Source organism: Daphnia pulicaria, chromosome 1 (assembly GCF_021234035.1).
Source record: "Daphnia pulicaria isolate SC F1-1A chromosome 1, SC_F0-13Bv2, whole genome shotgun sequence".
NCBI classification, from domain to species: domain Eukaryota; kingdom Metazoa; phylum Arthropoda; class Branchiopoda; order Diplostraca; family Daphniidae; genus Daphnia; species Daphnia pulicaria.
In genome coordinates, this window is record NC_060913.1 from 5,000,009 (window position 1) to 5,022,016 (window position 22,008).

Sequence of the window (22,008 nt, forward strand, 5' to 3'; positions counted from 1 at the left end):
TCTCAGTTGCATGCTGCCCAAAGCTAACATTACCAAGTAAAGAGACGAGTCTATAGTAATCTTTAATAGCTAGTAGTCTTATACTAGCTACCTTTCCTCTTGTCACCATAATATAATAGTATTGAAGATCACATTTCATACATCAAGAATAGGAGCACTTTTCCGACTTCTTATTTCCGTATTTTACGTGTATATATTTTCTCATTTTCTGTTGCATCGTAAAATGTTTGTATTCTTTAAAAAAAAAAGGCTTTTCATAAATATTGTTTTACGCCCTTGGGCTATTTTTCTGGAGAAAAGCGACAGAATAAATACAAGTTGCTACGCAGTCGGCCTTGCGCAGTCGTCGTTCGATCGCAGCTCGCTACACGTTAGACTAGTGAGTGTCTGCTCTCATCAACAAAAAGTTCTCTTTCTTGTCAATTCATTGAAGTAAGCAGTTGATTACAAAATTTGCCATTTTAATTATTTCTATAACCCTAGAGAATTCCGATTTGATTACAATTTAGTTATCACCGAAAAGGGATTTGAATCAAAATGACCAGCCAAGATCCGCAGAAGAAACTGAAAATTGCCGTCGTTGGCGGAGGATTGGTAAGTTACTGCTGTGCAATGCTTGCTTATATAACGCGTGATAAGAAACCTGAGTGCCGCTAAATTTACTCAAAAATATTTGTTGTGTCTGTAGATGTGTTCTCTGTTTGTAGTTTAAGGGCAAAGCCGTCTTCTCTTTTTAAAGGTTTAAAACAAATAGTTTTGCCATTTAGAGAACGACCTTGCATCTCGGTCTGTAGCTAACGTGTACCCTGGAGGTTTCTCTGCGAAAAACTTTCGAAGATCCTAAAATGTTCTAGCTACTTTCCTTCGCCAGTAATAGCCCCGAATTTTTAAATTCGATAAGTTAAAAATATTTTAAACAAACGTACAGTTCTAAGGGACAAATTACCTGTATTCTACGGCAAGCGGAAATATGTCATCCGAGGCTTGGCATTTGAACGGATTCTTCCGGCTAGACAGTCGGATGGAATAAAGTAGACGATAACACAGCGGCCGTAAGGCTTCGCTGTTTCTCTTTCATCGCTATTATTACTAAAAAAAAGCAAATGTTGTTTGTAGATTGAATTGATCAAATTATTCAAATACCTTTAAAATGTCAAAGGTGGGATCACTGCAAGCATGTTACATGGCCAAAAGAGGACATCAGGTCGAACTCTACGAACTGCGAGATGGTAACCAGTTATTTTCACATCGCCCAGGAAACATCATTAAGAACCCATTAAGAAACTTGGTATTTTCTCAACTGTTTTTTTGGTAGACATTAGGACGATGGAGCACGTTCCAGGTAAAAGTATCAATTTGGCCATGTCGATTCGAGGCCGATCAGCGTTGAGAGAAGTTGGACTAGAAGATGAGATTATCAAGAACCATGGACTGCCTATGGAAGCGCGCATGATTCATCGATTGGACGGCTCTACCTATCAAATCCCGTACGGAAAGAAAGGACAGGTAGGACAACTTTATTTTTTCCCGTGTTTTTATTGAAATGTGGAATCATACAGTATGTATTTTCATTAATTTTTGCAGTGCATTTACTCTGTCGGTCGTCGATTCGTCAACGAGGTTCTCCTCAATGGTAATATCCTTATAATTAATTTTAGAATTGTTTCCAAATTATTCTGACTGATTTTTCATTTGAATTGCAGCCGCAGAAAAGTTGCCGAATGTTAGTTTCAACTTTAGCCATAAATTGGTCAACTCTGACTTAGACAAAGGCACCATGACATTTACAAAGTAGACTTATTTTTTATTTGTTTAACCAAAAAAAAAACAACATTTCAAAATTTTTCTTTTTGTAGCAAATCCGGAGAACTTGTGGAAGCTCAAGCGGATCTGATTCTAGGCACAGATGGAGCCTACTCCGCCGTTCGAAAGCAGTTCATGAAAAGACCGCGTTTTAATTACCAACAGGTACGGAGCTTTCCTACTGTGAAACCTGACATTTGTTTTGCAAGAAAATTATTATTTTGTTTATAGGAATATATTCCGTGTTATTATCTGGAACTCTGCATCCCACCCACAGCTTCTGGAAACGTAAGTTTTTAATTTCGCTTATTTTTTATTTCTAGAGAGTCAAATGATTAAAGTAAATATTAAACAATAAAATAGTTCGCTATGAATCCGAAATGTTTACACATTTGGCCCCGAGGATCCTTCATGATGATTGCACTGCCAAACCAAGATGCTTCGTGGACTGTGACACTTTTCATGCCCCACGATAAATTCGAGGCTCTAACAACCCCCGAAGAATTGCTGGCATTCTTCAAAACTTATTACCCCGACGCGATACCTTTAATCGGCAAGGACAGGCTAGTCAAAGATTTCTTCTCCATAAAGCCTTCGGGACTTATTTCCGTTAAAGTAGGTCGTCATTTTATTAAATCAACTTTGGGCAATTCCCTGAAAAATGTTCCCTAACGCTTCTGATTATTCGATAAGTGCTATCCACATCATGCCGGAAAAGCCTTACTTTTGGGCGATGCAGCTCACGCTATGGTACCTTTCTACGGACAAGGAATGAACTGCGTAAGTCATTTAGATTTCAAGTCCAACACGTCAACAATTGAAATTCGGGAATTTCAAAAACTATATATATTTCTAGGGTTTCGAGGACTGCCTGGTTCTTAACGAGTTCCTGAATCAGCTGGGGGACCATAATTTGGAAAAAGTCTTACCAGCTTATACGGAGCATCGTCACGTTGACGCACACGCCATCTGCGACTTAGCTCTGTATAACTTTATAGAGGTATGAAATCTGATTCCATTCTGGCTGGTCGAGTCACTTTAAGACGAAAAACGATATTTTACAACTTTTGTTTTTTACGGTGTGTAGATGCGAGATTTGGTGAACCGATTCTCGTTTCTGGCAAGGAAACGCTTTGATAACACCATGCATTGGCTTTTCCCCAACTGGTGGGTTCCGCTCTACACCTCGGTGACTTTCTCCAGGATGCGCTATCACTTGTGCATCGAAAATAAAAAATGGCAGGATCGCGTAAGACAAAATTATCATTTTGTTTTGGGGTTCTACGGATAGATAAAAATATGTTTTGTTTTCCTTGCAGGGGGTTCGCAAGCTGCTTTGGAGTACAGGAACTGCCGTCGTTGCCACAGCCGTCGTTGTCGGGTTCAATTTTCGATCTTATTTGCAGAAGTTCATCTGAATCACCTTTTGCATTGTCCAACTCAAATAGTCTTTAGTAGCTCTCGTTCGACAGGTATATTTTTGTCACGCATTTTTATTACTGGGTGAAAGATTTTTGCGGTATGACAAAATCTCTGTATTGTGAAAATAAATGAATTGAAAGTCAATTTGTCTTTTATCGTTCGAAATTAAAAAGAACTGACAATAAAATTTCCGGATAAATGAAAATCCTTTCATTCACCATTTGTTGGTTCGATGAATTATCGGCAAAGAACAGAGATATTGATGAAAAGGCACAGCTAAAGCTCCGGCGGTTGAAACTCCGACACTTCCAGCGAGCGAAGTGATTCCCATGGCAAACGCTTTTTCTTGGGGAATGGTCTGAAGTGGATGTGAGACAAAATCGGTAGCAAAAACAGATTGAATTTAGTAAAAGAAAATAAGTACTTTAAAATTTTAAATTTTACCTCGAAGGCCACTCGGTAAAATGTATTTACATAGGCAGCTCCAGCCAGAAGTCCTTCCCTATCAAATGAAAATATAAAATTAAAAGTGATTTTTTTTTTATTATGCAACATGCAACAAACCAAAAAACTATTGTAAAGACAATCCAAATGGAAGGTATATACAAGAAAACAGCTTCTGTCGTCAGCAGGATTACATTTACAAACTGGAAATTATTTAAAAAATAAATAAATAAATATTTTGCGGCGATTATTGAACGTAACATTGATAAAAATTTACTTGCAAGACAGCTAAGAACCAAACAGCATTAATTCGGAATAAGTTTACGGAAGAACGAGATAGGAAAACACCGAGCTGATAATCCACTTGAAGCCATCTGTATTGGCTGTGGTGATCCAACCATATGTTTTCAAAATATATCAATTCAAACTGATGATAAATGCAAATAAGAAGAATGAAGTAGTTATTACAAGGAAATTATTATTTTCCTAAATAATTACCACTCCTTGGTTGATAAAATATTCAAACAGATAAACTGATCCCAGAGGAACAATAAAACGAGCCATCCGTGGTAACATTCGACATTTGGACCGCATGCTTATAGGAGCAATATGACCCTTAAAACTAGGTTGATTCTCCTCCATCAAGGGTTCGGTATCAGCATCACTAGAAGAGGAAACCAAAAATTAAAATCGATTTTAAAGGTTACTTGAAAATGATAGAAACCTGTCATTTGTTTTAACTCGTCGTTTCTCATGGTCTAATATAAAGAAAAACGTGATTGCCATCAACGCAGGAATTACCAACATCAAGAGGACAGTTTTTCGAGCGCTAAGGCCGGCGGTAGTTAAGGCAGCAAATGATAATGCGCCAAACAGTCCGGATCCGCCTGTACCAGACGACCAAGTAGAAACTACATTCCTATAACAAAACAAAACAAAAAAAAAACAATTCACATCAGGGACACAGGTTAAACAAGATGAATATGCTAGTATGCTGGATGAAAGACATTTACTTATCATAGTTAGAAGAGTACTGCAAAAATGTAACCTCTCCAAGTCCACCACTAATGGCAGCAAATACAACCCCCAAAAAGGCTTGCCATTGTGCAGTGCTGAATGAAACCATCAAGAAACTTGCACTGCTTAATAGTATGACAATTAAGACCCTTAGTCTGTAAATAACACAAAACAAACAGAATTACTTCGTTAGTTTTCTCTAGTGAACTTATTTATCTGAACCTGATGTGTGTTAAGAGGAATGGCATAGTAAGTTTCATTGCAAGACTGGGTAGGACATCAGCAAGTAAAATGGCTCCTGTCGAAACAGGATTGCAGTCCCTCGTGTTATTTGTTACAGGACTTGGAGTGGGAACGGTACTCTATAATTTTTAAGAAAAATTACATATCCTTTCATTCAAAATGTCGAAATTTACATTTCCCTGGAAGTCTTCACTGAGAATGTCATGAGCAGCGCTCAACATTATGACATAGGCATAATTGTTGCATAGACCCAAGAGCCAGTATGCAATCAGATTACGGGGTTTTTCCTTTGGACTGGTTATTTCAGCTTCATCTAAAACAAACGAATCAAAAACTGAAATAATAACTAAAAGATGAATTCAAAAGGTTTGTGGTAATGCGTAAATAAGAACCACAGGAACGAAGTGAACTTAAATATGAACCTTCATACGGCGTACTCTGTACTATTTCATCGGCATATGCGACACTCATTGGAAATAACTTTGGACAAAATTATAAGACTGTGTTAACGGAAATGTTCAGATTTACAATAACAACTAATGAGATCACAGATTTCAATTAGGATGTGGCGAACTGGAGCTGGGGGGAGTGAAAATTCGGATGGGAGAGGAGTGAAATCAAAATATAAACATTGCGGGGTTGCCATCTATCGTCGTTGCGCAAACCACAAGAGAGAGATCAATTTTGCAATCGCATTCGCATCTCGTTTAGCGGTTTAGACTTTTTAACTTTTGCTCTTTGAGAAATATTTGAGATTATATAGCATGTTGCACAGCTAATTTGCATGACACGGTATATCGATCATTACAAGATAAATAGTCGGGTACAGCTCTGAACTGAACATAAGCTTGTTGATAGCGGTTGATAGCAGTTGATAGTTACACTGGTTACACGCTTGAACTTTTTGTTGCATCCGGCAGTAAAGCTCAAACGGAAGTTCAAATACTGCTACCAATGCGCCGAGGCTCCTTGGAGAGGTTCCCGAAGGGCTTTTTTTTTTTTTAAATGTGGTTTTGTAGTAAAGGTGTAAAGAAACAAAAAAACGGCGCATTCAATCAAACTCACATTTACAATATTTAGAAGCGTGCAATGGTGAGCTTTGATGAAGCGCTGGAACTTTTAACCTGCGAGACAACAAGTTAGGTCATAAGCAATACTCGAGGTGTTGTTTAATAAAAGCAAATGCATACCAAACTCTCCGTGAGACTGCCGATGCTGGAAACAAGTCCGGTGATGACGGCTTTGCGGTAAGTGTCGAGTCGCATCACCTTCATCCACAAATCGAAACATTCCTTCTCGGTCGAAATGTCCAGCGGAGGCGGTGGAATGATGGAACGCAATTCTTCCAACTGCTCAATGTGAGGAATGGTGGGATCACTAAAACAAACATCAATTCGTTATAGGTATTAAAGTTAAGAATTAAGTTGTTTTCTGTAAGTACCAGTAGACGAGAGAAGAAAAGAAGTTGGGGACCAACATCCGGTTACGACGGATTTGTTCCGTCGATTGTTTAGCCACCGCAGATGCAATACGGAGCGGATCAGGTCAGCTTCAAGTAGGTCTGGTTGCGAGGTGTTGGTCAATACCTAAACAACCTGTAGAAATATTCAAATGTTTTCTTTCGATTTATTTTATTTGAAATAAAAGAATTCTAAACGGAACCTGAATAGAATACATTGCCGATTCACGGACGATAGCTCCAATATCTCCACGGCTATCCACCGTGTAATCTTCAAAGCCATCGATGAATGTGCGGAATATTCCGGCCAGTGTCACTTGATCAACCCCACCTGTGTAATAATAAATAAAATTGAGACTAATCTCAAAATAAATGAAAATGAGGCCGTCTGTCATTTTACCTGGGCTGGATGGGGCGATCCCAACGGTTGTGCAGACGAGCGAAAGAGCTGTCAGAGCATTTTTTCGAGATTCGGCCCATTGGAGAGTCTTGTCGGTGATGAGAGCGCAGGTGCACAACTGTTGGATGACTTTCGGCAAAGAAACGGTGAGGAGGAAGCGAGGTATTGAGCCCAGGGCTAGTGCGTTTCCTACTCTCGCCTGTTGGTTGTTGCTCGTCACCTCGGGTAGGAAATGGTTCAACAAGGCAGTGAGTTTCTCTACTGGCTGATGCCGGAAGTATTCGCCAATCAAAGCGGTGACGGCGCTGATGGCCGATTGCTGGACATTTGAATCGGCTGAAGTGAGACACTCTCGTAACGCCTTTAACCAACGGTCGACTACAGCGTCCAGCAACGGGAAACCCCCCGAACTAAGATCTTGGATGAAATGGCAAACGGCTATGCGCATTGGATCGCCGCCGAAACTCCGCCAGAAACGCTCCTCCAGGATGTCGATACAAGTTTGGGTAATGGATTCCATCGCAGCATCACCTAAAGGATCGTGAACACATTGTAGAAATAATTCAGTAAGAAATGACCAGCGGTAACTGACCAAGTTCATCTGGCAGACGACGTTGATGGTCTTTTGCCACTTGACAAAGAGCGCTGATGACTTTGCCACTGGCCAAAATGCTTCCGTGCCGTACATAAAGTTCAGGATTTGTGCAGCGAGGAAGGATCTGAGTAAAAAGAATCAGTTTCATACTCTCCGGATCGAGGAACGTCATGTGATGCAAGGCCTGAACAAAAATTATGATTAACAACTGAAGTTAAATGAGCAAAGTTCAATTGCACCACCATGCCATACCTGAGATGTTAGCTGTCGAATAACCGTGTCCCAATGGATGACTTTACGATCCACTAAATGCTGGATGAGATGCGGCCGGTACTCTTCGTATTGCGCCACGAAAAGACTGAAGAGAAAAGAGAATTGTTATCAGAATGAAATGAATTTGAAACAGAATGAAAATCACCTGAGTTGGAGATAGGCATTATTACGTAAGCGAACTAATCGCAGGTGGTCAGAATGTCGATGCCGTGAGGAAAAGTGCCCTGTCGACCGACGTGTTCCTGCAAGGTAGAAGCGGCAGGCCGTCGGCAGTTGACCTCACGATCGAACACGGTGGTGATGACTAGGGCTGGAGCAGAGACGGGTCGTAGGATCGGGCAAGAGCCCAGCAGAGGTAACAAGCGGCATCACGTACAGCCGAGCCAACGGAAAAGTTACCGCGTAACTCATCGTACAGCATGACCTGCTCCATAAAAGGCAAGACAAAAGACAATCGCTGGGGAAACAGCAATCCATGACGGGCTAAAAATGAAGAAGAGGGAGACAATTTGTTTATTAACAATCAGATATAAGCTTGAACATTCAAGACAATCTTAACCTAATTCGGCCAAAGCCAAACATCCTCCGTGCCAGGTCATATCCGACTCCCAGAGTGAAAAAAGTTCCATGATCGATTCAATTACCTGATTAATAATTAATTCGTTGTAATAATTATAATATTGTTCAGTGTTTTCTGTAGAGATACATGAATTACTGAATGTAAGCCACACAACAACAATGAATAAGGCTGATTATTATTACGTCTTCATATTAATATTAAGCTAACCTGGTCGGCAAAGTTCTTTGATAAGCGACTGGTCAGCCGCCCAATGCCTTTTGCTGCAGAGTACCTGTAAAAAATAAGATTTTCATGACGAAGGAATGCTTTAAAAAATGAAAGCGATTTAAATTCAGTACTGGACTTCACGGTTCTTGTCTCGGAGGGCTTGCAGGATCTCGTCAAGTACTTCTTCGATTTCTTCCGGCACGTCGTAATCGTGGTCATCTTCATCATTCACCGAAATAGCTGCTTTAGTCTCAACGGGTTGGCTCTGTTGCAGATTGGCAGCTTATGATCTGCTGCCCCGCTGGTATCTCCAAGAGGCAACTCGAGGTTTCAAGAATATCAAACCTGCCATTCAGAAATACATGAAACGTTTTAATTACTTCCAGCTAAATGAATCGAAAAAGGGGCTCACCTATTCGCTGCGTCAGCTTCACCAACGGTTTCTTAACTAGGTATAAGCAATTCTGACGGTTGGAATTTAATCGTCAGGATGGTACGCAGCACAGCATGTGCATGCTCCATCATTTGTTCTCTTTGCCCATGTTTGAATACGCCGGCCAACATTGAAAGAACTCCTTTTTTGAACTGAGCACTATCTATGGTAAGAGCCTGTTGGAAATGAAAACAGTAAGCTTGACAGTTATTTTCAAGTTGAAAACAAAAGGGCAAACCTCATGAGCCCAATTGATAAATCCCGGTAGATAGGAATCTTTGACATCAGGCCTTGTAAGATAGATTGCCAATACATAAAAGGCCATGTCCTGAGCTTTTGTTGTCCCAGCCAGGTATTTCTTACAGACGTTCAGAATTCTGAAAGAAATTTTAATCATCTTAATTCAAAAGACATCAATATTGTTTAATTTTGTTCTTACCTTTCCATGATTGGCTCTGAAGTGCTGGTGTCAAATCGCTGAAGGTGGAATGGGATTTTAACTACAATGCTGAGCCAGAGAAGCAAGCCGTAATGAGTCTCCCATTTTAGTTGCACACCAGGGTCTTGGTTTTCCAAGTAATGTAGCAAAGGCTCCAGATCGGCAGTCTAGAAAGAATTTTGATTAAGACGATTAGATCACAGGGAAAATCTATAGTACATTACCTCATGAGGAAGATGTCTTGCTACAACTTTGTAGCCCCTGACTTTCGATATAAAGTAGAGGCATCGGAAGGCCACATGTTTCACCTCCTAATCCAGCACTTCCTCTCGAATGATGTTGATGATTTTAGTGAGTAGTCCATCGAGGTGTGAATCGATCAAATGTGGTTGCTCTTGGTATTGATCTAGAATGAACGAAAACCTTTGCCAGTTTCTCTCCACTAAACGAATATCCGTTTGGTTTGTCTGATGTTGGGCTGACGTGCTCAGTTCGTCAATGAGTTTTTCAACCTCCGAGTGCTCAGTAAATGATTCTTTTGAGCACCCAAGTCAAATGACATCGATTTCTTTTTCGGTGCACTCATCTGCAACTTCTAGAGTCATTTTGATTTCTCAAAAAAGTTGTCAAAGAAAAAGAAGGTATGAGATTAAGTCGTCTGCTTTGTTTTTATTTTACCAAGTTGAAATTGTGGCTGCCGTTTATTTCTTTTTCATTTTTTAAATAATTTAATAATTACGACAAATGGAATGCTATGGCATGAAAACGTTAACAGAACATTTTTAACCGTAATTATTAATCCTTAAAATTCTTTCCCGAATTAGTTCTATGTAACTTAAGAAAACTCAAAATCCATCTATTGCGCTTGGCAGGCGAATTTCATTCATCTCCAAAGCCATCTATTGAGCTTAGCAGGCGAATTTCATTCGTTTCCAATTTTCCTCCAACCCCACCAACCCCAAAATGCCTCGCCCTAAATCCCTTCGGGAAATTTATTTTTACCAGTTCATAAAACACATAATTTCTTCTTGAACAATGTTCTTAAAATATGACGCAATAAAACTTTAGCGATTTTTCAATTATTTTGGTAGTTGGAAATATAAAAATACACTAAATAGAAAGAAAATTTGTGATTGCAAATTATGTCATGGTAGCCAAATAGCATATAAGGACACGATATTTCTCCAACATCTGTAAATTATCGAGAAAGTGAACCCCCACTTTAAAAATCGATAAATCTAAGAGATCTAAAGACTACATAGAAAAGCCAGAAGTAAAAATGGAAGAAACTAAGAAAAAAACTTGTTTCTGTGTTTTGGCTGGAGCTATTGTGACTCTTTTGCTAATCGCTACCGTGTCGCTCCTAGTGGCATTGGCTCTACCCCGAATGCTTAACGATGGTGAACACGGCGATATACCCGACTATCAAACCGATGAAGTGTACGCACTACTTCATGTACCTCATCTAATATTCAACGCTGCCAGAATGAAGGATGTCGTAGCTTTGACACCCGAAAATGTTACCGACAAAGTCCCAACGTTAGCGACCGATACGTCGATGACTGTAAAACCGAAACTAACCAATTCGGCAATCAAACCGTCTGATGTCACAGATTTGATTCCCCGTTTGAATGAATTTTATCTGACTCTACCGGACGTCGGAGACACTTTTGATACATCGATAATTAATTTACCAGAGAAATCCGATGAGGTCACAGAGCATCCATTAGCGCCCACTACAGAAAATGAGGATAAAGAAATCATTAGTGACCAAACAGTTTCGCCACCACCAGTCGTGACAAACTCAGTAAGCACAGTTCCATTGGTTACCTTACCGGATTTTGTGTTTCCCGAAAGTCAAAAGCGTCCAAATCGACCGGCTGTCGTAGCCGAAAAAGTTTCGAGCCAACACAGTTACGACTTTTTCATGGAAAACGTCAATTTCGCCACGAGCGTTGAAATTTGCCGTCAAATCAACCGAGGCTCTCGTCTAATTTCCATCGAATCGTCCTATGAAAAACGCATCGTTGACAATTACGTGAGATCTCACCAGCTAGACATTTTCGGATACAAGGAAGATTACCTAAGATACGTTTGGACGGGTGGCTATTTTGACCTGGATTCCAATCAGCCATACGCGTTGCGCTGGGTCGATCATCCAACGCCAATGGAGGTTTTTGAGTACCAGCCATTTTGTCCAGAGTCTAAAGACATCCACTCCATCATCGACCAGGCTTTATCCGAACTGAAAACGCAAACTTTCGGTTTGACGAATTTGAGTCCCTACAATCGACGCTGGGCCCACGTCGTTATCGATTTCACAGGTCGTCGAATCGCTGGGAGTTGTTGGCAGGTGTATGTGAGAGACGTTGTATCACCTGACGGCTTGAGATTGCCATTCATTTGCAAAAGGTAGAAACCTTTTTCGTCCCACGTTTGCAGTAGCGTTTTCTGTTTTTGAATAAATGTGTATACACAATGAAATGAATACAACGTCGATAAACAAATATAAATATATCATTCCGTGTTTTTACTGTTGCGTAACATAACTACGGTATTCTGTAATGAAACATACAGGCCTACATTCCGGACTTCAACCGAGGTTTCATAACACATTTAGACAAGAACCACCATTGGGCAGCCCTTTATTGATATGTTTTTGCCCTATCTGTGACAAAGTAGATAGAGGTGGCAACAAATATATAAAAGTCAGTATAGATAAGATAAATTGTTATTTTTTTTATTTCACTTCCATTATACAGTTAGCTACTAAACAAAAGCTCTATTTTTCATTGAAGTGCAATAACTCGAATTATAGTTATATTGAACTTCGTCCAAATTTAGCATGTTAGGAAAAAGAGGGACACAATCTTTTTATTAAGACTTATAAAGATAGCTCTCTAAAAAAAACAAATCCTCTCGAAGGTCCTGTGAATGGATCCAAGGATATAAGGCGGAGGAAGATTTTTGTCCACATATTAAACCAGCGGCAATTTAATCGACAAGGACAGTCGTCATTGAAGGCGCCCTTTTTTCCACAAAAGGGAAAAAAAAGCTTCTCCACGGAGAAGGGAATAGATGGCCGCCGGTTTTGTGCGAAATCTTTCTGCGCCCAAATTTCTAAAAAAGTAAAATATTAATTGGGATTTTTTTTCCGGGTTCCATTCACGGGACAAATGTATCGTGCGTGGTAAGATTTGTTTTTTTAGAGAGGAGGCCCTAAATACGGGTTAAACATTGTGGCATAATTATAGCGTTAGATAACTGGTTTTGCGGGTAGGTAAACGGCCCCATTGAGCTTGTTATGTTATGAAGTGGTTATTCCAGGAGTAAATATTAATTATAAGTGTACATTTTTAGGATAATAATATTTCTGGATTGCATTGTAAATTCAACCCATTCATCGATTGGGATATTATAACCATTCGACGAATTATACCTATACTATCACTAATTTCGTGGTTGCTGCGGTGTCTTTCTAACACAAAGTAAGCCAGAGACAACAACGCTTCCCTCATCTTCGTCTTCAAAAACTTCGATATTGCTATCGGAAGCATAATCATTAGAAGACTCAGAATGAACTGAAATGAAGGGAAGGGATAGCCGATGGGTTTCGTTTCCTGACGCATCTTGATTACTGATACTGCTGAATTCAGCGTTCCGGTATATAGAAAGATCGATATAAACATCTTGATTTGTCCCTGAAATATCATTGTGGTTCAATGATTCTCTTGGATCCAATTGCCTATTTGAAAATGACGCGTCAGTAAAATCGTCCAAATCCTCTGACATATTATCAGAGATGGCGTTAAAGGGCTGGGCCTGGACGTGATTTTCCGATTCCGAGTATCCGGTTGTCGGAGTCAAGTTAAGGTTGACTAAGGGAAGGCTGCTGCTGATATGGTTCTCAACAAACCCCTCTACTTCGTTTAGATCCCACAAAGTAGGGGCTGTTGCTGTCGGCGTTGGCTTTCCACGGCGAAAAAATGCTGCATAAGTAAAGCAAGAAAAGTATATAAACAAAACATAAATACACATCAGTCACATCATTTATACAGATTAATTATACAATGCCTTAATTCAAAACGGTAAACATACTTGGTAGTTGTACTCGGTGCCGAAAAAAAATGTAAACAACTATTATGGTCACAATCCCAGCAAAAGACAGAACCATTATCGCCCAGTCTCTCCAGTGTGATAAGTTGGCATAAGCCTCGATTGCAGGAGGTGAATCTGAATGGCCAGTTCCAATTGGTTTGCAACGATCAGATTTGCCCCCTCCTACCAGATCTTCTTCTTGGGTTCTAATGAAAAATCGTTTTATTCACGTCTTAGACATGTCTTTCAAGTTCATTATTATTATTATTGAGTTAAAGTTATAAAGCATATTTTCCAAGTCCGAAGACAAATCAAATGACGCTAAGATAAGAAAAGAACAGTCTATGAATGTCGATGAATGTCTATAAATGACTTTCACTTCTTTATTTGGAGTAAGGATAGTAATAAGTTAAACCAAAGTGTTATACGATAATGTCGCCATTGACGCAAGATAGGTAGTATACATGCTTGATTTCCTATTAGATTTCTTAATTTGGCGCACTCTGCCTCGCACTCTGCTGTCTCCATGGCTCCCCCCCCCCCCCCCCCAGTAGCCTGAGGAACTATGCGATTAGCAGCAGCAGCATATTGCCATTTGGGAAGTATATCAGGAACCGAAAGCAGGCCACTCACTCGAGCGTCTTAATGACAACATATGCTAACGGATTAGTGGTATCAAACGTATCAAAGCAGCAACCGAATAAAGAAGTGAAATTCATGATCCAAATTCATATATACCCTGGACGACATGAGCCACAGTTGATCAGTTGTTTGGCACAACCGCTAGCAGATTCCTCTCGTTGAAAGATGTCACATACAACGCAGTCTCCATCGCAATATCCGTTCAAACAGTAAGTAGTTGGAGAGCAGTCTGAATCTCTCCAACACTATCAGCATCAATTTAATAAAAGCAATCAAAAGACAAAATGGAGGTTATAAATAACAGTAGCTGTAAGAATAATAACAGTTGTATCTATAAAGCTTTCCACTTGTCCAGTATCCACTATACGTAGTATACGCATAAATACTGTACGCAAAGCAACGTCGCGTCAGATCATCTCTTATTAGCCCCTCCAATAATTTGTACCATATAGATTTAAAAAATCTAGTGTTAATTTCAATTCCATGATTGAATTCAGCGATAGGATATACAAATAGAGCTTTTCAAAGTAATCAAATCAAGACTATATTAGGCTACATTATTATATTCGAGATTTTATAAAAGAAGTATTAAGTAAATATCTCGGTAAATACGGTTAATCCATATATAATAAAACAGCAAGGTGTTTTGGGGGAGGAGCTTATTCATGTCACGGACATTTTTGGGGGAGGAGCCTGTGTCTGTGTCAACAATGTGTCAACATAGGCTCCTCCCCCAAAATGGAACATGCCCAAACATGCCCAAACAAATCACCACCAGATGTCGTCGCCGTGATGACGCAATCTTTGATGACGCAACAATTAGCATCACCACCAGATGTCTATAGCATCTCCGTGATGACGAAATCTTCAAGTACCGGGCAGATTTCCCACGATAAATTCTATTACGGGCAGATGATTAAGCTACAGAAAAGCGAATAGCAAAATAGTCTGACTTAACGCTAGACCAAAGTTCCCCGGATTTGAACGGGGCTCAGGTTACTCGTATAAGTAAATATTTCTTAAGGGCTTAAAAACATCTCTCACTTCGGAATTAGGCCTACACCATCACATTTTCAAAGGAAATTCTTTCTAAGAAATTTTTTGGTAAGAATTACTTTTAAAAGTAAAATTACATAAAAAATTAATGCGCGCATCGGGGTTTATGAAAAATTTAAGTCAAATTACACAATCTGTGACGCCATAGCTAATTAATTTGATTAGTTATAAAATAAAATAAAGAAAGTACTATATACTATAATTTTAATAATTATAAACTAAAGGACCAGCTCCAAATTCTAAAGCTCAAAAAAAAAGATGGCTGGAAGAAAATGATGCAACAGAAAAAATGGCGACGCGACTTTGCCTTTTTCCTTTCTCAACGATGAATCAGCAGAAAATCTAATAGCTCTCGTTATCTTTTCGATTGCGAAAGAAACACGCACGTCATTAAATTTATTTTGTTTCCAAAAACTTAACTTTTGAATTAAAAATCAAAGATTCCAATTAAATGCGACTTAACTTACCTGTTTTCCATTGCTGGCATTGGCAAGAGGAAACTGATGCGAGGCAGCAAAAACCATTAAACAAAACCACGCGAAAGAAGCAGTCTTTTGCATGTTTGTAACAATCGTCTGAAAAATTAAAAGAAATTGAAGTTTAATGTACTAACAGCATCCAGTAAAATAGAAAGATTTTAATGAATTTCTCGGAATTTAAAACTAGAAAAGGTAACCACATAATTACCTTAGCTTATCTCACTTCACCGCTCAGCAGTCACTAAGATAGTATAAGAATACTGGCAGCTATCAAGCTTCTTCATTTGATATTTTAAAAAAGACGATCCCATACTAACAGATTATCAGTAAAGGGGCGGTGACACTCGATTATTTTTCGATCGCTATTAAATTTGTAAGCGCGATCGGATCTAGTAGAAAAGTAAACTGAAAAAATGGTGAAATGCTGTAACAAACAATGATCGCAAAAACTAAGAGCACGTTAGCCCGTAAGGTGTGCTGAAGGTGCGCTAAAACCCTAAAAACGCGAAATCCCCCGACTGTGAATATGCTGACGTGATAGGCCTACTGGAACACAAATGCTGGGAAATTCTTATTCAGTTTTGCGTGTGCCGACACATTTTTTGCCTGTTTCTTCTGCTTTGTTTGCCTGTTTGGGATTTCCGATTCCAAGCTTTGTGAATTGCATATAAGGTGGTGATTAAAAATATTCGGTCCTGAAATTAAAACAAATTTGTACCATTGTATATGGTGAAATGGAAATTGTTGTAGTTTTTTATACACTGCTCTTTAGATAAATACCTGCTAGATCAGATACGATTAGCAAACGATAAGACAAGACCACTCCACAGCTCCTCTTACAGAACTACATTAAATTCCTACTTCTATAACATGTAGCCTATCTCGCAGTCGCAGATAAGCGGAAGCCATTTTATTTTTTAGTCGTTTCAAATTTTGGGAGCGATCATTTTAACTCTAGTTGTTATTTTCAGTATTTTAACAGAGGACAGGACGAAAGCAATCATACAGAATGGTGCTGTCTCTGTTGGTTGACATTGACTTATCTACAGTTACTGCTAGTCCCGCTTTAGGGAGGCTAGAAATAGGCAACAGTGACACCGAAAGAGAAAAAAGTTGTGATCTTTCCGGGCAAGAAATATCAACCGAAGAAAATAAGGCTTCGTCCCGTGAAATTCGGATTTCAATAACAAGTCCTGATGATATTTACAGGTATTTAAAAAAAAATGAAACCCAATTTTTCTGCACAGGGGAATGCGAACCCAGACTAGAAAAAAAGAACTGATTTCGTCCATAACTTTTTTCTATGCCTATTTACACTCAAATAAATTATTCTAAAGAAATGTCTCTTTCTTTCACATAAAGTTATAGAGGTTGTAAAAAAAACCTGTCCCGATTATACACGGTTTCCCCTATACACGTCTGGGTGCACTACTCTCTCTCCTAATCCGAACTTATTACTCTAATTTTTTATGTGGCATTTTTTCATAATTAGTACGAGTTATAGCCTATAATTACTTTGATTTTCAGACAACTTTGGCAGGCGACTCAGATCCACCCTGTTCTAAATGTAGTGGAACTGAAGGTTCTTCCGAACGAGATTGCCTCCAAGACCGGTACATATTAATTAACGCGCTGAATAAAACACAAAAACAACAAACACAAAAAATAAAAAACAATCCAATATTTAAAAAAAAACTCAAAAGTTTATAAAAATTCTCTTATTAATATTAGGCCTACTGTATTTTTTACAAACACTCTTCCACAGGTAGGGCTTGGGTTCGAAGAGGAGGTAAATTGAGTTATGACTGTAAATGGTCCCAAGAGAAAGGAGTTCGCAAGTGTGAGCCCAGAACTCTTTTAAACTCTCCGCGACAGGCGTCCAACAATAAGCGGAGAATTTTCCACGGATTTCACGAATATGACATTGACGTGGCCATTGAAAAAATAGAAATGAGGGACGATCTAATTATTGAAATAGAACGCGAGTTTCGAATCCTTCGAGAACTGGATATCCACGAAAATTTCATTCGCTATTTCAGCTTCGAAACGGACGAAAGAACTGATTTTGTGTAAGAGACAGCAACCTTTTAGGTTGAATTTTATAAAATTTTTATAAAAGTCATATTTTAATTATAACACAAATGTTTGACAGGTACATAGCAACAGAGCTTTGCCTGTGTTCGGTTGCTGACCTATTCCAGCAAAATAGCTCCGAAGATGATAAATCTAAAGCGGAAGAGATATTATCATCCTTATCGGCAAAAGGAATCCTGTTCCAGGCGACAAGAGGACTTGACTACCTTCACCAAAATCATTTCGTCCACCGCAACGTCAAGCCAAGCAGTTTCCTTATCAAGGAAATTCAATCAAGCAACAGTTCCAATCGTTACGCAGTCAAAATAACCGATTTTCGACTCAGCCGACAGCTCGATCAGGGAAAAGATTTATCTGGAACTGTCGCATCGGAAGGCTGGGAAGCTCCTGAAAGTCGTCGTGAGAAGCAACCACTTCACCAATCGCTCGACGTATTCATTCTCGGTTGCTTCTACCATTACGTCTTGACTGGAACGGATGACGGCGTCGATTCCAGCCCAACTCATCCGTTTGGCAATACCGAAATGGCGCGTCTCGTAAACATCCCCAATACCAAAAATGAGGTTTATCAAAAGACTTGGATTCCAAAGGGCATAAGTAATAGAAAGGCTACTGATCTAATCAAGCGAATGATTAAATTCAACGAAAAAGATCGACCGACCCTGTCACAAATCCTAGAAGATGCTTATTTTCAACCGGCGACAAAGGAGGTCTATCCCATATACACGTACGATAAGCCCGGCCTCTGCGTTATTTTTAATCAGGAGTTGTTCACAAAGGTATATAATAAATCGTCGAAAAAATTTATTTTAACTTAATAATAATATATTTTATTTTGTATTAGCTATCGCATCGTGCAGGAACTGCACAGGATTGGAAGCGACTCAGATTTGTCTTCGAGAAATTGGGTTTTCAAGTTGTGATTCATCATAACTTAATGTCATTCGATATCCGAGGCGAAATGAAAAAACTGGCAAACGAAGATTTTTCAAAGTACGGCTGTCTGGTCGTTTGTCTCTTGTCGCACGGCATCGAAAACGCCATCGCCGGTGCGGATGGTCTCTATGTTAACGTAAACAAACTCAAGTACAAGTTCTCATACAACAACTGTCCCAGCCTCTACGGGAAACCCAAAATCTTTATCGTCCAAGCTTGCCAGGGAGTGCTGGAACAAAACGAGAGAAACATTGTACCGCTTACCCTCTTATCACCAGGTGTTTAAATTTTCTTTAGAAAATAAATTCAACTTTTTCTTGCTCTAAGTTTTAAGAATAATGAATTAGTTTGACTTTTTCTTGCAGATAAAAGTACCAGTGAAAGCAAAGAATCCATAGTGCAACTAAGCACGTCTTCAGCAGCGATTAAATACATGACGAATTGTTTTCATTCTCTAAATTCTAAAGACGGTGCGCCTAACCGAAATCCCCCGATTATGGATTTCATAACCATCAAATCAACAATTCCAGGATTCGTTTCTATGCGAAATGCTCAAACAGGCAAGTAAAAGTATATAGGCTCAGAATTAAGAGCTTCCAAGCACGAAAATAACCTGCATGTCTGATGGATCTTTATTTTTTCAAACTCTTAAAATCATGTCGTGCTTCGTTTTGCTGTCAACATTCAGGTACATATTTTATTCAAGCGCTATGTCAGAAAATGGAGGAAGAATATTTAATCAACACGAAGGCCAGCTCAGAGATGAATGGCGAGAACAAATGTGATTTGGAGGAGATTCTAAGAGGAGAAAATGGTGTCCAGTCCATTATGAACAACAAAATACAGAACAGAGAATACAGACAAACTGTATCCTGGGAAACTTATCTAGGCAAATATGTCGTATTTCGCAGTTGCAGCAACCAAGACATACTTCCTTACCGTGATGAGACAGACGTCGATGATGGATCAAACGCCCACTGTTTGGCGGAAAAATACAATTTCTTTGTTAGCCCTACTGACGACCATCACGAGTAAGAAGCATTATTGAAAGACCCCGTTCCCCAACCCATCTCATTCTGAGCCAAACTGAGAAATAATTAAATGTTTTTATTTGTTCAATTCAAGCCCTAATTTAGTCCACGAACAAATTTATAGCAAAACTTATATAGTATGTATAACTTCGGTTTGAAACCTTTTAATGGCACATCTTTCATAAAATTTCTTTTCTTTGTAACATTCAGTTCAAACCCATGGAATACAATGAATCTTAAAAAAGTGAAATTATTTGATTATTTGTTGATCGTAAGATGACTATGAAAAGTGGTCGAATTGAAAGAATAGCAATATTTTAAAAATTAATCAAAACTAAAATATTTGAAAGAGATAAGAGTTGCAGATTCGCACCTTTTCTGCAAAGCGAATTTTTTGTCCCACTCAATCGCGCGCTAAAAATGGGAAAATTTAGCCGGGTATTTAATAATTTTATCCGTAAAATAAACATTCAGCACGTGACAATCAGCGCATTTGTAAAACTTATAGAAATACTTGACGCGCATTTCCCCCCGATCCTTGCGCATTTAAGCAAATTCACGCGCACCCACGCAAAAAATAAATAAAAATGTAAGCACTTTTTTGTTTTATGCGCGCAAACGTGGTTCTGAGTAACACGCCCGAGCTGCTCTGATAACATTCTGAATTAAACGTTCATGGTCCTCGGGGTACTAGCATTCGGAAAAATTTTATAAAACTAAAATGATAAAACTAAACAGTGATCGGAACGTCACCAATAATTTTTGACGTTGTAAAAAAACGTATAAGTCGCCCGTCACCGGAAAAGCCAACGTCAAACGTAACCGTCAAAAAGTCAAGTCATTGACAGAAAAATTTCTAAGTCATAAGTCATGACTTAAGTCAAAGAAAACGTCAAATGTATTTACATAGCAGAAAAAATTTCAAAGTCCATACGACATTTTTAATAAAAGTAGCATTTCTAATAAAGCATCACTTAACTTATTTCGTCTTACAGTTAAAATTAGGGAAGCTTGACTAAACAGTCTAAAAAAAATAGCACGAAAATATAGCACGTTGCCATACCGTGATATGTGCTTTGACTTTTACGTTAAAAGTCAAAGTTAAAAATAAAATACGTCAAAAGTCAACGTCAAAACGTAGTTTTTGAAAAACCTTAAGTCAAATGTCAACGTATACGTCAAATTTCTAATTTTCTCGACTGAAGTCACGACTTAAGTCAAAAAAATACTTAAGTCAAGAAATGACGTTCCGATCACTGAAACTAAACAAATTTTATTACTAAGAAAACTTGATTGGTCTCATACCCTGCACTGTGTATTGTTACGATGACTTGAAAATCACACATCAATTTACTGATTGTTTAACTTTTTATAAACAAATGTCATACCCCATATTTGTAACAGTAATAAAGGCTTGAATAAAGGGGAACATTAGATAGACTATTGACTGGTTTGAAACTTCAAAAAACTGCTGCCGGGTCTACTGAATTGCTTACTCTACTATCAGTCCCTACTACCCCTTTGTTTCAGAAAAACATGGGGGTAGAGTAAGCAATTCCGTAGACCCGGCAGCAGTTCATGGCTCTCATAATCGGAGATGTGAACGAAATCAATTTTTAGGGTGGGTAGGGCAGAGATAAGGAGATGGGTCACTCTGTGTAAAGTCCAGCAGTCGACATTTTGCCCCCTCCCCCTCCTCAGACGACGAATTCGACTGTGCTGCTCCTTTCTGCGAGCTCCGGAAGCTTTGCCTTACTTGACGGTAGGGGCGGTCCTGAAGGGGGAGAACTACTGGGTAATGCTTCCGGAGCTCACCAAAAGAAGCATTTAAAATTCAATAAAAATTAGGGTTGTTCCTGGCACCCGAGAGAACCTACGAAAAATTTTTCATTCAAATTGAATGAAAATATTACCACTTTTTCGCCTTGCGAAAACAGCGGTTTCCCATAAGGTTTTCTTGGGTGTCCGGACACTTTTGGTGCCCACTGTATCTTTCTACTAGGACAACAGGGGTCCCAAGATGAGTTGGTAATTTAACCCCACCAAGCAAAAGGAAACGCAAAAATTTGGGAAAAAAATGTTACCTTGGTTAATTTCCAAATTTTTTAGCAAGAAATTTCAATAAAACACAATGTTTAAACTATCTTATTTGAAGTAAAACGCGCATATACTAGGGATGTTCGACATCTTTCTTGAAATTTGTTGCCATCACGGCAACGCAGCATTTTGGTTAAGATGATGTCTGCTACAATAGCCTTATCTGACCAATTGACGTAGGTCACATGACGTCAGATTTTGTATCTGACCAACTGACGAAGGTCAGACAAAGTCAGACAAGGAAGGGCGGACAATTGTAG

The 22,008-nt window shown here is 39.0% G+C and overlaps 5 protein-coding genes and 1 long non-coding RNA gene across 7 annotated transcripts; 2 read left to right on the forward strand and 4 right to left on the reverse strand.

The window, feature by feature from the left end:
• The first annotated feature begins 324 nt into the window (after positions 1-324).
• LOC124343266 (kynurenine 3-monooxygenase-like) lies at positions 325-3,369 on the forward strand. Its single transcript, XM_046796539.1, has 13 exons — positions 325-432; positions 510-594; positions 1,160-1,229; positions 1,316-1,506; positions 1,585-1,633; positions 1,704-1,791; positions 1,857-1,968; positions 2,035-2,091; positions 2,167-2,418; positions 2,497-2,583; positions 2,660-2,803; positions 2,891-3,052; positions 3,123-3,369. Exons 2-13 carry the CDS (start codon positions 538-540, stop codon positions 3,219-3,221), a joined length of 1,368 nt encoding a protein of 455 aa, XP_046652495.1. The 5' UTR covers positions 325-432; positions 510-537; the 3' UTR covers positions 3,222-3,369.
• Positions 3,104-6,454, reverse strand: LOC124343306 (battenin-like). Its single transcript, XM_046796613.1, has 12 exons — positions 6,371-6,454; positions 6,120-6,306; positions 5,352-6,053; positions 5,103-5,263; positions 4,909-5,048; positions 4,683-4,841; positions 4,394-4,588; positions 4,168-4,333; positions 3,947-4,096; positions 3,790-3,872; positions 3,670-3,727; positions 3,104-3,583 (listed from the first exon to the last, which is right to left on the reverse strand). The coding sequence occupies exons 3-12, from the start codon at positions 5,398-5,400 to the stop codon at positions 3,440-3,442; spliced, it is 1,305 nt and encodes a 434-aa protein (XP_046652569.1). The 5' UTR covers positions 5,401-6,053; positions 6,120-6,306; positions 6,371-6,454; the 3' UTR covers positions 3,104-3,439.
• LOC124343542 (tubulin-specific chaperone D-like) lies at positions 6,453-7,967 on the reverse strand. Of its 2 annotated transcripts, XM_046796890.1 has the most exons (6): positions 7,802-7,965; positions 7,636-7,741; positions 7,381-7,567; positions 6,789-7,319; positions 6,592-6,719; positions 6,453-6,524 (listed from the first exon to the last, which is right to left on the reverse strand). In XM_046796890.1, exons 3-6 carry the CDS (start codon positions 7,553-7,555, stop codon positions 6,516-6,518), a joined length of 843 nt encoding a protein of 280 aa, XP_046652846.1. In that variant the 5' UTR covers positions 7,556-7,567; positions 7,636-7,741; positions 7,802-7,965; the 3' UTR covers positions 6,453-6,515. The 2 variants fall into 2 exon arrangements, with proteins under 2 accessions (XP_046652846.1, XP_046652855.1); XM_046796899.1 differs by lacking the exon at positions 6,453-6,524 and having other exon boundaries at positions 6,635-6,718; positions 7,802-7,967.
• A 1-nt stretch (position 7,968) lies between these two features.
• On the reverse strand, positions 7,969-10,253 carry LOC124343855. Its single transcript, XR_006919366.1, has 8 exons — positions 9,540-10,253; positions 9,316-9,482; positions 9,115-9,253; positions 8,856-9,052; positions 8,575-8,788; positions 8,444-8,507; positions 8,216-8,300; positions 7,969-8,139 (listed from the first exon to the last, which is right to left on the reverse strand). It is a non-coding gene; the product is annotated as an uncharacterized LOC124343855 (long non-coding RNA).
• Positions 10,254-12,608: 2,355 nt separating this feature from the next.
• Positions 12,609-16,269, reverse strand: LOC124343491. The gene is made up of 5 exons (XM_046796816.1): positions 15,799-16,269; positions 15,579-15,686; positions 14,152-14,300; positions 13,414-13,619; positions 12,609-13,304 (listed from the first exon to the last, which is right to left on the reverse strand). The coding sequence occupies exons 2-5, from the start codon at positions 15,669-15,671 to the stop codon at positions 12,766-12,768; spliced, it is 987 nt and encodes a 328-aa protein (XP_046652772.1). The 5' UTR covers positions 15,672-15,686; positions 15,799-16,269; the 3' UTR covers positions 12,609-12,765.
• A 237-nt stretch (positions 16,270-16,506) lies between these two features.
• On the forward strand, positions 16,507-19,901 carry LOC124343043 (inactive serine/threonine-protein kinase/endoribonuclease IRE1-like). The gene is made up of 7 exons (XM_046796160.1): positions 16,507-16,799; positions 17,118-17,203; positions 17,356-17,659; positions 17,743-18,463; positions 18,529-18,898; positions 18,986-19,180; positions 19,309-19,901. The coding sequence occupies exons 1-7, from the start codon at positions 16,600-16,602 to the stop codon at positions 19,653-19,655; spliced, it is 2,223 nt and encodes a 740-aa protein (XP_046652116.1). The 5' UTR covers positions 16,507-16,599; the 3' UTR covers positions 19,656-19,901.
• Positions 19,902-22,008: the final 2,107 nt, after the last annotated feature.